Source organism: Gracilinanus agilis, chromosome 2, assembly GCF_016433145.1.
Source record: "Gracilinanus agilis isolate LMUSP501 chromosome 2, AgileGrace, whole genome shotgun sequence".
Classification (NCBI taxonomy): domain Eukaryota; kingdom Metazoa; phylum Chordata; class Mammalia; order Didelphimorphia; family Didelphidae; genus Gracilinanus; species Gracilinanus agilis.
The window spans coordinates 557,963,621-557,977,907 of NC_058131.1; the positions used below are offsets into that span (position 1 = coordinate 557,963,621).

A 14,287-nucleotide genomic window follows, 5' to 3' on the forward strand; every position below is an offset into this window, starting at 1 on the left:
AAATCTTATTTTTATTCTGCTGTATTTGTGTGGGGTTTTTTATGTTTATGTTGAGAATTAAAAATAAAATTTTTGAAATGAGGAAAATTCCTGGATATCACTCTGTGGAAGAAGATTTCTAAAATTTCATTTTTAATTTCCCTAAAAATATTAAGAAATATTCACTAGCCTACAACACTTTCAAGACTCTTCTTCTTAGGAATGTGATGAGAACAAAGTCTATGGTCTTCATTGGTAAAGAGGTAATTGTGATAACCAAAACTAGCTCATGTCTACATGAGATGATTGCCTCCCAAACCTCTGAGATACCTGGAGCCATAAACTACCTGGGGATAGAATAGATAGATAGATAGATAGATAGATAGATAGATAGATAGATAGATAGATAGATAGATAGATAGATAGATAGATAGAAGTAGACAGGCAGACAGAGCAGAGAGATGGGGAACTATATAGATGTAGATTTCTGCCACTGTCTCTGAATCTCTATTTTTGTATCTGTTTTTCTCAGTCTATCTGTCACTTTCTCAGCAACATGAAGTTCATACACTGTTTACTTTTTGCAACATCTCTAATCAACTCACTTTATTTCTCTGAGCCTTTGTGTCCTCCAACATAGAATGGGAACAATTCTTCCTTCCCTCCATACTTTACAAGTCTCTAGAGACAAATAAATGATAGAATAGGTACTTGGAATCTGGATGAATCTTTGTAAAAATGAACTAGTATCATGATTCTTATTAGTACTATATTTAGTAATACTCTCATACCATTAGGTGGCACAGTAGATAGAGTGCTGGGCTTGGAATCAGGGAGACCTGAATTCAAGTCATCCTCTCTCTCAGTCTCAGTTGCTTCATCTTTAAAGGGTGGGCAAACCTGAGACGATTATGGCCATGTCACTGAAAGCCTGTTAGAATCCCAGGAAAAGAAACTTATCTGCTGTCCTCTTCTGACTCTTTTACATAGCACAGTCACCCATATAATTAGTCAGATCTGACATAATACATCAACATGGAAGCCACGATCGATTATTTTAAATAGTAAGTCCTCCCTCCTGGATATAGGTGAGTTATCTAATAAGAAGTGTATCTATGGGATAACCTAATCTAAGCTCCTTCATGCCCATACGCTTTTTAGAACTTTTAACAATCTTCACTTCCTACTACTAATAAATGTACTATAATTTCCAAGGACTACACTGCCTGGTTCTCATCCTGCTTTATTGATTGTTCCTTCTCAGTTTTCTTCCTTAGTTCCCTTTTTTCTTCTGAACTAAGTAAAGAGTTCCCCAAAATTCTGATCCCATCTTTTTCTCTACTAACTCTATTTTCACTTAGTTATTTCATTCATTAGCATAGATCTTACTATCATTGCTCTACAAATCTTTACTCCATGCCTTTTATTTTTTTAACCTTAGTTTTGGACTCATATCTAGAAACTCATCCAAGTAGATGTCTATGATAGCTCAAATTCAAACAATATCAAAATGAACTAATCCTCTTTTTCCCCACACTAATATTTATTAATGGCAATAATTTTCACTGGGTCTACTCTATTCAAAACCATGGCATTAACTTTATTTTTTCTCTCTTTCTCTCCCTGTGTATAGTAGATATAATATTTGACCCAACTAATTCTAAAAAAGTAGTCTTATATTTATTTGATTCTCTCTATTCTCATGACCACTACCTTCCAAGAGGCTTTCATAACCTCTTGTACAGATTGTTGCAACAGTGCCCTAACCTATCTGCCTGTCCATCTCCACTGTTTCCTCCAATCCATCTTTCATACCTTTTCCATATTAGTCTTCCTAATGGAAAAATCTGCTCATATTGGTCCTCTAAGAAAACATGGTTGGAAGGTGATCCTTGGAAATGAATGGTCTCCAGATCTCTTCCTCTAAAACAAAAAGAAGAAAAAGAGAATGAGAGAAAATAATAATAACTTTTTTAAAAGAGGGTAGGGAGGAAGGAGGAGGTATAGTGAAGATTAGGGAGTTGTCAGTAGATGCTTTCAACCTTTTCAGTGAAATCACTTACCAAGAGGAAGGTAAAGTAGATAGGATCAAAGATTAGAAAAATTTTAGAACTAACATTGTGGGTAAATAGGTAGGCTTAGCAAGAGACAAAGAAAAGTTGTGTTTCACAGCAATGTGGCACCAGTTGAGTTTGAATAGGATAAATTTGCAATGAACATTTTTATTCAGTTACTATAATGAAGGCATTAAATCTCACACTGAAGATAAAGACAAAAAATGTATGTAGATAATAAAGGAATTTGTTTCTACTGGGGCAATAGAATATACACACAGATAAGTGATAGAAAGTAATTTGAAAATGGAGAGAGCATTGGCATCTCCTGTGGTACAGGAAAGATTTCATGCAAGAAATTCTACTTCAACTGAGGCTTGAAAAAAAGCTAAAGATGACAGGTAGAAGAAATATAAGAACAGAATATGTGGAAATGAATGAGAGAATGCTAAGCTTCAGGAACTGCTAGTTTGCCTAGGACCAAAATGCATGATTTGAAGTAATAGGAAATAGAAAATATAGATTGAGGGTAGAATAAGGAAGTCTTAAAATCTGCTTGAGGAATTTGAGTTTCATTTTAGAAAAGAAAGAGAAAAACAATATTTTTGAGCAGGGGAGTAATATGGCTAGATTCTTGCAATAAAGAATAACTAACAAAAATACAGAGAATGAACCAACAACATAAGGTAGCATGTGTAAGTGAACTCCAAAAGCCTTAGAAGGAGAACGAGCCTTCTAGTTTAACACTTTTATTTTCTTGATTATGAAACTGAGGCCACATTGTTTCAGTAGAAATTGAGGATGAGGACATTTCTGTGAGCTCAGTGGGAAGGAAGACAGATAGGAAAGGGAAGAGAGAGCAGATTGCCTGGTATAATGAAAGAGAACGTGCACTTGTTTTATAATTATGGATCTGCACTTTAATAGTTTGGAAAATGAGGAATTTATTTAACTTTGGGGTGTTTTGATTTCCTCACCTATAAAGTAAAAGTTGGACTAGATGGTTTTTAAGTTCCTCTGCAGGTCCTATGATAAAATAATTACAACAGCGTAGCAAACAGGTTTGAAAATTATCCCCAGAAATGGAAATAGACTATTGAGAATACAGGTCTTTAACTAATATCTTCATAACTCATAACTTCAAATTCATAGAAGAATCTTCTATCCAGCTCACCATATTACTATCTTGACTTAGATATATAATAGAAATTTTAAAAGGGTTTGTTGGGTGATACTGAAATTTAGTACAGAATTTTTAAGAGGTTTGGTAACTAAAGGAAAAGAAAAAGAGTCACCCATCAAAAATGTATGAGTTTTGAGGATTTTTTTAATATGAGGAGAAATTAGAAGCAAAGGAATCAGAGGAGAGGAGAAAAAATGAAGATGAAAGAGGAGGGCTGACTGATACATCACTTGGGGAAATCATTGAAAGTGAAATGAGACTAATGGTCTTGAAGGTACAAATGAAAAGAAAAATATTGAAAATAAATTTGGGGGGCTCCTCAGGGGCTAAGTGGATAAAGATCCAGGCCTAAATATGAGAGGTCATGGGTTCAAATCTGGTCACAGATATTTCCTAACAACGTGACTCTGGGAAAGTCACTTACCCCCAATTACCTAATAACAACCACTCTTCAGCACTAGAAATAATGCTTGGTATTGGTTGTAAGATAGGAAGTTTGGGGTTTAAAAAAAAGAAAATGTTTTCTCCAAATATTTTCCTCTGAAACAAAAAAAGGAAGACAAGGAGAATAGGAGAAGACAATAAATAAAAAAGGTGATAAGAAGGTTGGTAACAAGTGAAGCGCAGGAAGTTTAGGGAACCCTCAATAGGTAGTATCAACTTTTTTGGTAAAATAGGAGACAAAGTTACCCACACAGAGAGAGAGGTAAGTAGGAGAGGAAACTAATGGGGGAGAAGGTTTAGAATGATTACTGTGGACAAATAGATAAAAGTTGAGAACAAATAAAAAAGACAAAGGTCTGAGCTAAATTTGAATACTAAAATTGCAGTGAAATCAGCCAGCTGAGGTGTTTTGCTTTCTCTAGAAATGTTAGGCAGAATGGGCAGACATGAAAGAAGACAGATAACAGGACTTTCTCAGTGCCGTAAATGTTCATGGCTGACAGAGAAGGTATGGGAAACAAGAGAATATAGTAATGAAGCAAGTTGAGTATGGAAAGGATGAACATGAAATTTGGCAAAGTAAGGGAAGCAGAATTGGTTAGAAAAGATATTCAGCAAGTGTGGAGAAAGGATGATATCTTCATCAACAAACAATTCAATAAGTTAAGTGGAGTAGAGTGGAATAAACTAGATTCCTCCTTTCCTCTTAAACTTAGATTCTATTAGCAGGAGACAAAATTAACTTCACTTTCCAGATGCAAATGCTCATCTGTGTAACTTGAAACTCTTCACATTGATCCTCCCTTCCTATATTTAGCTAATTCTTGCCTCCCCCTTATTGCAGTCTTTCCTAGGCAAAGGTAGCTCTCCATTGTCCTGTGTAATAGTTAATATTGCCTAAGCACCATCTGCTAACCAATGGAATATGGAGACGCAGATTGTGTGCTTCCTGATGTAGGATTTATCCCCATATCACTCACCTACCTCTTCTCTCACAGGACCTGACATTGAAGCATTGCTAAGAAGTATGAGGGGTTCCCAAACCTCAGCCTACTCTTGCTTTTTGGTGATCAGAAGCACTAAGAGCATTATAAAATGATACCATGAGTAAAAAGGAAGCTCATTAACAACATTAAAGGGTAGAAGCCAAGTGATGCTGCAGAGGCTATTATTGCTAACCTGAGATCACTTGGCCAGAAGAATTGTCTCCTAGGATTCTTTTGGTTTTCCCAGGATAACTAAGGGAAGATGCAGCTAATAAGGATGGTTAGAAAGAGATATGTGAATATCTCTTTTGGCTCTTAGCTGTATAATATTTATAGCAGCATTTTTTTTTCATTTTGGCAAAACTGTAAACAAAAAAGGTGTCCATTAAGTGAGGGATATTTGAACATATGTGACATAGGAATGAAATGAATTACATGCAATGAATTAAATGCAAAATTATCACACTATGAAAAATTATCAATTTGATAAATTCAAAGAAACAAGAAAAGACTTATATAAACTAATGTAGCGTATAATGAACAAAGCCAGGAAAACGATTTGTATTGACCATACTAACAATGTAAGGAAATTAACTTTGAAAGTCCTCAGAATGCTGACCAAATTAGTAACCAGTCATGACTTCATAAGATCAATTATAAAGCATGCCTATAGGTAGCTGGGTCGGACAATGCCTGGAATACTTTACTTTAAATCAGGAAGACCTGAGTTCAACTCTAACCTCAAACACTATTACTTCAGACAACCTGGGCATGTCTCTGCCTCAATTTCCTCATCTTTAAAATAGGGATAGTAATAGCACATACCTCCTAGGGTTGTGATGAGAATCAAATGAGATAATATTTGTAAACCATTCCACAAACCTTAAACCCCAATGCTAACTTTTATCATAAATGTTACCTAACACCTCTTGGCAGAGATGAAGCTATAGAATGAGACATACGTACATTCTAACACAAGGCCAATATATTGATTTGTTTTATTTCATTATATGTATTTATTACAAAGAAGAGTTTCTTCTTAGAGTAGGGAATGGTTAATAGGTAACAATAAGTATGAGGGGAAAGAATATCTTTGGTATCTTTCCCTAGGCAGTGTTTGGAGAGGTTCCAGAGTGGTGGCTCTGTGTGTTGAGAGTTGGTTCTACATGGTGGCCATTTGAGCACTGTCTTCCTAGCCCAGATTAAAATTTGTGTTCTATCTAAAAAATAACTGCTTTTTTCTCATATAAACTACTTTTAAAAGACCTGAATACTCAATAAAAATCACCACTTATTAAAGATGTGTTCTATTAAAACTTCTTTGGTAGTTCTATGGTTTTTCAAGTAGACATATTTGGAGACCTAGATTAGATTCTAAGTTTCTGCTGCCTGAGCCATTTGCTAAAGTGATCCCAGACATGTGGAGGCCACAGGGACTCATTGAGTTCCAGACCAGACTCAACTTGGTAAGTTGGCTTGGTGAATGAACTCTCAACAACAAACTCTTGTGTATTTGGTAAACTGAACTACTAATCTTTAGTCAAGAGATTGTTAAACTATAGAAAATTGTAGATTTGTGCCTGTCCCAACAAGTTCCCCAAAGGGAATGTCTGCTGAGTATATGTCTGCACATTATGGATCAACTACCTCTAGTTTTATAGATAATTTGCAAAGTTAACTAAATATGACCCTAAGTACTTTTGGCCAAAATGGGATTTGATTTGGCCTGTGTTTGCAACTTCAACACTCATGTGTATGTGTGTTTGGGGGGGGGGTGAAGCAAGGAAGCTGTATGTCTCTTTCCAGTCTTATTCTAAAGTAAGTAGGAGAGGGGGTAGTGTGGTACAGATGAGAGATACAAATAACAGTGACATTCAGTTTGAATGGTTAGCTGAAGCTCTGAAAAAAAATTGAGCTAGAATGCTAGAGACTAGGTCAGTGATGGTAAACCTATGGCAGGAATGCCAAAGATGGCATGTGTGCCACCCATCATCCCATAGTTTGTTATTAGAAAGGGAGAGAGACTTGGCGGAGCTGCTCCCTTCCCCATCTCCTCTGTGCCTGATATAATATTTTCACATCACCACAGAGCAGCCCTATAGGAGGGTTTTCTCCCTCTCCTGTGTGGGGTAAAGGAGAGGTTGAGGTGCACCCAGCATTTGGTGGTGGGGAGGGGCATGGCATGCAGGCTCTGGTGGGGGGCAGGCACAGTACTCAGTCTGGGGGGTCCCCATCACTGGTCTAAGTTATTAAAACCTAATGAGTTTTATCTAAATTTTTATTTATCTAAATTTGGGTAACTACTTTGGGCCAATTAAAATGGAGGAAAGTTCCACATGATATGAAAAGTTATTGTTGTGGGAGAGCTTGATGTTATTTGGTTCAGGAGGGAATCCACTTAAAGAATTTTCTGGATCCCAACACATCTTGAGAAAACAAATGGATTTTATTTGGTCATATGGCTGGGAAGCAGGTGAAATCTGCCTCAGTAGGAAATCAGGTCACATAGTCTCTGTTTCCCCCTTAAAGGGGGAAACAGAGACTATGTGACCAGGAAAGAAGGTTGGGAGGAGGACAAACAAGGAAAATTGAGTGGCATTCCCATGTGAGGTGCCTTGCTGTCTAAGGTACAAGCAGAAGCAAACATTGTCTGTGAAATATGAAGCCCTGATCATAAAGGTGGGTGAATTGTGTATCTTAGGGTCTCCAGGGGACCCTGCCCCCATTCCACTATAATTTAAATTTTTTTCTGTGATAATGGATTTTTAGGCTTTTTTATAGAAGCTTAAAAACTTAAATTTGGAGGTTTGTTTCTATTATATTTCTTAGATAGGGGTTTCTCAAATAACAATCTTAAGTGTTTGCAATTTAAATGTTAGCCACTAATATTTTACTGACTGTTGTTGATTCCCCAAAAACTGAGTGCAGAACACACTATCTAGGTATCCAGCATGAGCCAAAGGAAAAGCCTAGGATTCATAACTTTGTATTTTAGTGTTTTTTTCTTAAAGCCTTTGGCATGTTAATATGGAAAATATTGTATATAGTGCTGTTGACCTTTTTCTTTTAATGATAGCACTAATGTAATGCATTTTTATCCTAGGAATTAACTCTTTTGATTTGAATGCTATGATTTCAATTTTTTTAAACTATTAATTATTCTGCTTAGAGAACATAGGGCTATTCTGATTATCAGGTATACATTTTGAAGCATAAAAAGGATAATTTGTATATATAAACTGTAGACCTGACTGATTATTGAAAATGTACAGGAAATATTTGGGGAAAAAAACTTTATGACTAATGGTAAAAGACAGTGGGTGTTTTAATTAAATGAATAGCCCATGTTCCTCTTACAAGTGGCTTTTACCTAACACTGAAAGAGAGAAATTTGAGACTTAGCTGATGCAAATACAACATTGTCTTGGAGCCACAGGTCATAGTGGAATAAAAAGTGAATTCATTCAGAACCCCTGAAGCTCTTAACTATTCCATGTCCCAGTCATTTCATAAGGAGCCAAAACCTCTAGACAGTTACCTGACAGCCAGAATTTGAAGAAGGAGCCCATCTAAGACTTCTGTATAAGGATACCTACAGCCAAATGAAAAGGACTTCACCAACTCAGAAGACTCATAACTAAGTATCCTTTTTGTTCTTCCTTTAATTTATCCATTAGATTTCTCTCAACATGTTCCTGGGCAAGACATAGAATTTGGCCTTAATGTTTTCCCTTGAGAATTATAGTGGTCCTTTCCCTCAGTGAGTTTTGTTTGTAATTACTCTTACCTGAGAACTAGAAAAGTCAGAAAAGTGAAAAGCTAACTAAAGTAGAAAAGTTTCAACTCAGTGATGTTTAATTTTGTTTTCAGGTTCAATGCAATTTAATATCTATTAATTTGGAGATTTACAATGAATTGTCCAAAGTGCTTTTCTAAGTTTGTGTAAATTATCATGTATTCAGTATCTATGTAGAATTGCAAAATGTAATTTTTTCTCGATCTCATGTCAAAAGAATTTAGGAAAGAATGACGATAACCTGATAATTTTTATGCATATAGTTATAAGAATGGGGAGATAGTTATAGTCAACCCTAAATATAATTGGAGAAAAATGTCATTTGAAGTTAAATTGTATGGGAATATAACTAGCAGAAATGCTAAAGAATAAATTGGTCATTGATGCATTGGGGTGTCTTCTGGTAAATGTAGATAGCAGCCTAAATGGGAGTGTTCCAGATACTCTAGTCTTAAGTATCCTTTTCAGTTTCTAGGTTTCTCTTATTGTATTTGGGCCTCTCTCAGATACTTTAGTTTAGCCTCAGGCTACAACCTCTTTCCAGAGCCCTTATGTACTGGTCAGCTGTTTCTCTGGCTATATTCCCTAAAGACTATATGTTTTATTCCATGGAAATCCCCATAAGGGAACTTCCATGATGGAGGAAATTCCCATAATGGACATTTCCATTTGTTGTGCATTTTCCCAGAGACATCATTCCCTAGCTTGGTGTGGTGGTATTGTTTTGTGTGAGCATGACTCTGTGTGGTAGTCATAAGATTTCTCTCTCTCTCTCTCTCTCTGTCTGTCTCTCTCTGATTAAAAACTTGTTCTTTTGTAACTACTTTGATGATTCTGGGTTTTTTCAAGGTTGGCAAATGCAAGTTTTAGTTTCAGACATATTAGAAGAAATACTAAAATCCAGTGTCTCCCAGGAAGTCTGTAGTTCATTTTTATAAAATCTTATTGAAAGCTCAGAGTAAATACATGTTAGAAAACAAAAGAAGTAGTCATAAAGAGTACTAAATGGCAAAAGAAGTTAACACAGAATATAATGTTTCATGTTACTTAAAAAGCTAATAAAGAGAAAAGACCATCTTGCAAAAAATATTTGCAAAATGCCTAACCTAGAATAATTGGGGTATATTCTTTGTCATGTACAGAATAAATGTTAGGGAGATCACATATAACTTCATAAAGGTTCTTAAATAATAATAAAATATTTTAAAATATAATATGAATTACAGTAATACTTTAATTATACAAAATAAATTTACAAGTATCATCATAATGTGTGAGGTAGAATCAGCATATAATTCTCACAGTAAAATTTTGGCTTGTAACCACAATATTTTAAGAGCCAGTGTATCTCCCTTGTAGGATAGGATTGCCCTACTATCATCCTAAGTACAAAGGCCTCCTAATCCCCTTTTGGTCTGAGGAAAACAGTAGTAATCAGTATAAATGTTTCTTTTAGGTTTGTACAATGAGATGTTAATAAGTTTGCCCCTGTCCCCTGGGAACTTACCTAAAGGGAAGTCTCAGACTGACCTTGTCTTAGACTGAACAGAACCCTTTTTGTCTTCAGAGTTTCTCCCATTGTGTCAAAGACCTCTCCCAAGTAGTCAAGCCCAAGGCTGGAGTAATCCTCTTGAAGCCATTGTAAAATATTGGTCTCCAAGCCTTGAAATTCCTCCTCCCTTTGTATCAGTTGTAAAGGATAATCAATTTAACATTCCTGTCCTTAATTTCTGGATTAAAATCTCTGCCTCCAACCCTTGACCATTTGTAAAAAAATTTTAATTTGAAGGATAGTCCCTTCAGGAAGAGTGGAATATGTAAAGTAAGTCTATTGTATTTTCCTATAAAGTAAGAGTGTCTCTGTAACTCTTTGAACATTGTCTCAAGTCCATGGATGTGAGGCATTGTTCCTCATTTCTCTCTTTCTTTCTCTCTAAATAAAATAAAATATATTTCATTTTAAAGATGAGTTTCACTGATCTCTCTCTTGAATAGTGGTTTAAAAGGGTACATCTTGTTATTTCAAGATCTCCTTAAACTTCCACTTCACACATTAGGAAAAGAAGGGTCAAGGAGATTGGTTGATTGTTGTGTTCGACAAATGAATGTTTTTTAGAATAAGTAAGTCTAGAACCTACAACAAAGAAAATTGTCCTGGAGTTGGTAATAAGGAGTTAAACCATAGTCCTTTCCTCACCTTGAGGTATGTGAAACATCAATTCTTCCCTAAAGTTCTTTAAACTAAACTTATGGGGACATAAAGTCCTTTGCATTCCCTTGTGCCTTTCTGACCACTCTTCTTATTTCCTTTATTAGCATTTCCCCCTCCTTCCACCACTTAAATAAAGCCATTCTCCAAATTTTACCATGAAAAATTTATTTTCTTCCCTGTCTATGCTTTCTCCTGGTAACCTCTGGCAGATCCCTTTTTTAGCTATTTTTTAATGTAGAAGTTTCAAAATATGCAGATTCAACTCTCTCATAGCTCTAAATCCTTGATTCCAATTTTATATAATAAAATTAATTGTTTCTCAAGGAATTCAATCAGTGTTGCTACAACTCATCTTCTTCAAATTACCTCTTCATTTCAGTTTTCAGTTATGATAATTTGAAAAGTTTTGTGTCTTCATCAAGTCATTTAAGAGATATTTGGCTACACATTCTCCTCATTCTCAACTTCATCTCTTTGTTTCTTTTTATCTCACTTATTTCCTCTGTCTGAAGTGCTCAACCTTACTTAGGTCTATATACAAACTTTCTCATCCATACTGCAAAATTCACCTTAGTTGCCATTTCTTCCATGAAGAGTCCTTGATCACTCCAAACCATGAGGAACTCTTCCTCTCCAAAACTCATATCTTTTATAAAACAGTCCATTCTTACCCCTTGCACTGTGTAATATACATTGTTTTTAAATGTTCCAAAATTGTTATAATTTATGTTATTATTTTACATTTCACAAGTGCACTTGCCACTAAATTGTAGACTTCCTGAAATATGAAAATGTATTATCCTTCTTTACATATCCCACAACCCTGATCAAACTTTAGGTCACTCACATTGTTTAAATCTAGTATTTCTTGAGTGAATGAACTAATGAAATGACAGAACCTTTTGAAAATTTAAATGAGAGGAAAGAACAACACACTGTAACAAAAAAGAAATGAAGAATTGTGAGAAAAGTACAGGAGACTACTAATCTGCTCTACTTCTAGTGACCAGCCAATTCCACACCAGACTTAAGAGAAGGATGTATTAGAGATTTTCTGTGGGAATAGAAAGGATATTTTTTTTCAATGGAGAAAAGTCTATCTTTCCCCTTCCCACCTCTGCCCTCCTCTCCATTGGGAAAAAAAGAAAAGAAAAGAAAGAGAAAATACTTAAAACCAAAATAGAGTGAAGCAAAACAAATACCTCCACTGACCATGTATATCTGATTCTAAGACAAAGAACTTTGAAAGATTTAAGAACTCCAATCAATAAATTGGCCAGTCATAATTCCATAGAACAAAATAACTCCACAGATCTCTTTATAATATAGTTCATCTTCCAACTCATAATCATGGTGTTTTATAATTCTTCCAATTAATATCTCTCTATTCATCTATTACTTTGTATATTCAGTTGCTTATTTATACAAGTGCTGGATATGTGTGTGTGTATGCACATATATATTCTACCCTGAATAGCACATAAATTCCTCATTGGTATGAACTGCTTTCTGTTTCTTTAAATACCTAGCACATTGTAGAGGACCTAGCATATTAGAGGAATATAAAATTAGTTGGACTGAAATGAATTTTATAAATGAATACATAAATATTTTGGTTGGTGATGGAAAACCAATAGAATACTTTATGAATGACTTATCTATAAATTGAAATTTTACTTTGAAAAAATAGAAATGAAAAATTGTAAGATGAGTAGGATGTACAGAAGCCATTTTTTAAAAAGCTTAATGGAGACTCAGAGCAAAAATATGTAAAAGTTTAACAATCACAGTCAAAAAAGGACTAAATGACAAACATTTAGCACAGAGTATATTTGTCACCTCTTAAAAGGCTGATTTCTTCTTCACATATACAAAAAGTCCTTTTTTTAAAAAGTTTATAGAGATTCTAATCTAACAGAAACAAGAAGACCCTAGGTCATGACTCTTCAGATACACATTAAATATATATAAAGGAAACAATAAAATTCACATTTTCAAGGTCTTTAAAGCCAAGATATTTATAATCACTATATGGACAATATGCAAAGTAAAAATACTTTAATAATTCAAAAAGGGATTGACAGGGTTTCTCATGGGAATAGAAGTAGATAGGGAACTGTGTTTTTTAATTGCACAAATTACTTTTTCCTAGAGTTAGTGCATTTAGGATCTACAAGAAAATATTCTATGCTGGATTTGGAGATGAGGAGTTAACAAAAAACTGTAAATACTTCCTTATTTAAAATTTTCTTTCTAGAGTTTTCTTTCTAGAAATTTATCTTCATTAATTTTATTGCTCAGAAATCTTCTCAATCTAGTCTTGCCTTTATGTTTCTGTTTCTTTCAAAAAGTTTCATTAGCTTCCTTCTGTCACATAATTATGGTAGATCCCTTCAATTTCTGCCTTCAGATTTCCTTTCTGTATAACCTACATTGTCCAATGAAAACTTCATGCATATTTATTGCTAAAGTTATGCTTTTTTCTGTAGCCAACACTTAAATTTATATTTTAATCTCTTCCATCTCTACACTCATGATTTAAATCTGTATTTAAAATTCCCATTTGGATGTCTCCAGGAATTCAAAATCAACATACACAAAACTAAACTCATTCTCCTTAAAATAACCTCTTTTTTCAAGACATTCTTACTATAGAAATTACACATTCTTATTTTCTGAAGTCATTTAAGATATTTTCCTGAAACTCACTAGTTGGCTACACACTCTTCTCATTGCCAGCTTCATCTCTTTGTTCCTTAGTGTATAGATGACTGGATTCAGAAAGGGAGTCAAAACTACATCAAAGATAGCTAGAAATTTGTCAAGATGTGATGTGCTAAATGGCCATGCATAGAAAAAGAAAATTGGAAAAAAGAATAAAATGACCACAATGATGTGAGCTGAAAGTGTAGAGAGAGCCTTAGAGGAACCACTTGATGAATATTTTTGAACAGCGACTAAGATGAAAATATAAGAGATGATCAAAATGAGAAAGACTCCTAATGACATAAAGCCACTATTGGCAACGATCATGAACTGAAGTAGATATGTATCAGTACAGGCAAGTTTGACAAATTTAGGGAGATCACAGTAAAAACTATCTAGCTCATTAGGGCCACAGAAGGGCAGATTAATTACAAAAGCCATTTGAACCACAGAGTGGATGAAGCCAATGATCCAAGCAGCAGCCAGAAACGAAATACATGTTCTTGGACACATAATAATCAGATAATGGAGAGGCTTACATATGGCAACATATCTGTCAAAGGCCATGGCAATGAGTAGTACCATCTCAACACCACCAATCAGGTGAATGAAGAACATCTGAGTGATGCATCCAGAGAATGAAATGACTTTGTGCTTTCTGAAAAGGTCACATATCATCTTTGGGGAAGTGACAGAGGAAATTCCCAGGTCAATGAAGGAAAGGTTGGCCAGTAGGAAGTACATGGGAGAGTGTAAGTGAGGGTCAGAAGTCACTGTGAGCATAATGATGGAGTTTCCCAGCATGCTTGCTAAGTAGAACACAGAGGAAAACACAAAGAGTAGAAGCTGAATATCCCAAGAATTGGAAAGTCCCAGGAACACAAACTCAGACACAACAGTATGATTCATTCTTTCCATTGACTCAGT

The 14,287-nt window shown here is 35.0% G+C and overlaps 1 protein-coding gene across 1 annotated transcript; it reads right to left on the reverse strand.

The window, feature by feature from the left end:
* Positions 1 to 13,339: 13,339 nt before the first annotated feature.
* LOC123236098 (olfactory receptor 4F21-like) lies at positions 13,340 to 14,287 on the reverse strand. Its single transcript, XM_044662359.1, has one exon. It carries the CDS (start codon positions 14,276 to 14,278, stop codon positions 13,340 to 13,342), a length of 939 nt encoding a protein of 312 aa, XP_044518294.1. The 5' UTR covers positions 14,279 to 14,287.

Bases quoted from the DNA above. Each gene is read 5' to 3' on its own strand.
- LOC123236098 (XM_044662359.1), bottom strand. From the start codon at position 14,278: ATGGAAAGAATGAATCATACTGTTGTGTCTGAGTTTGTGTTCCTGGGA.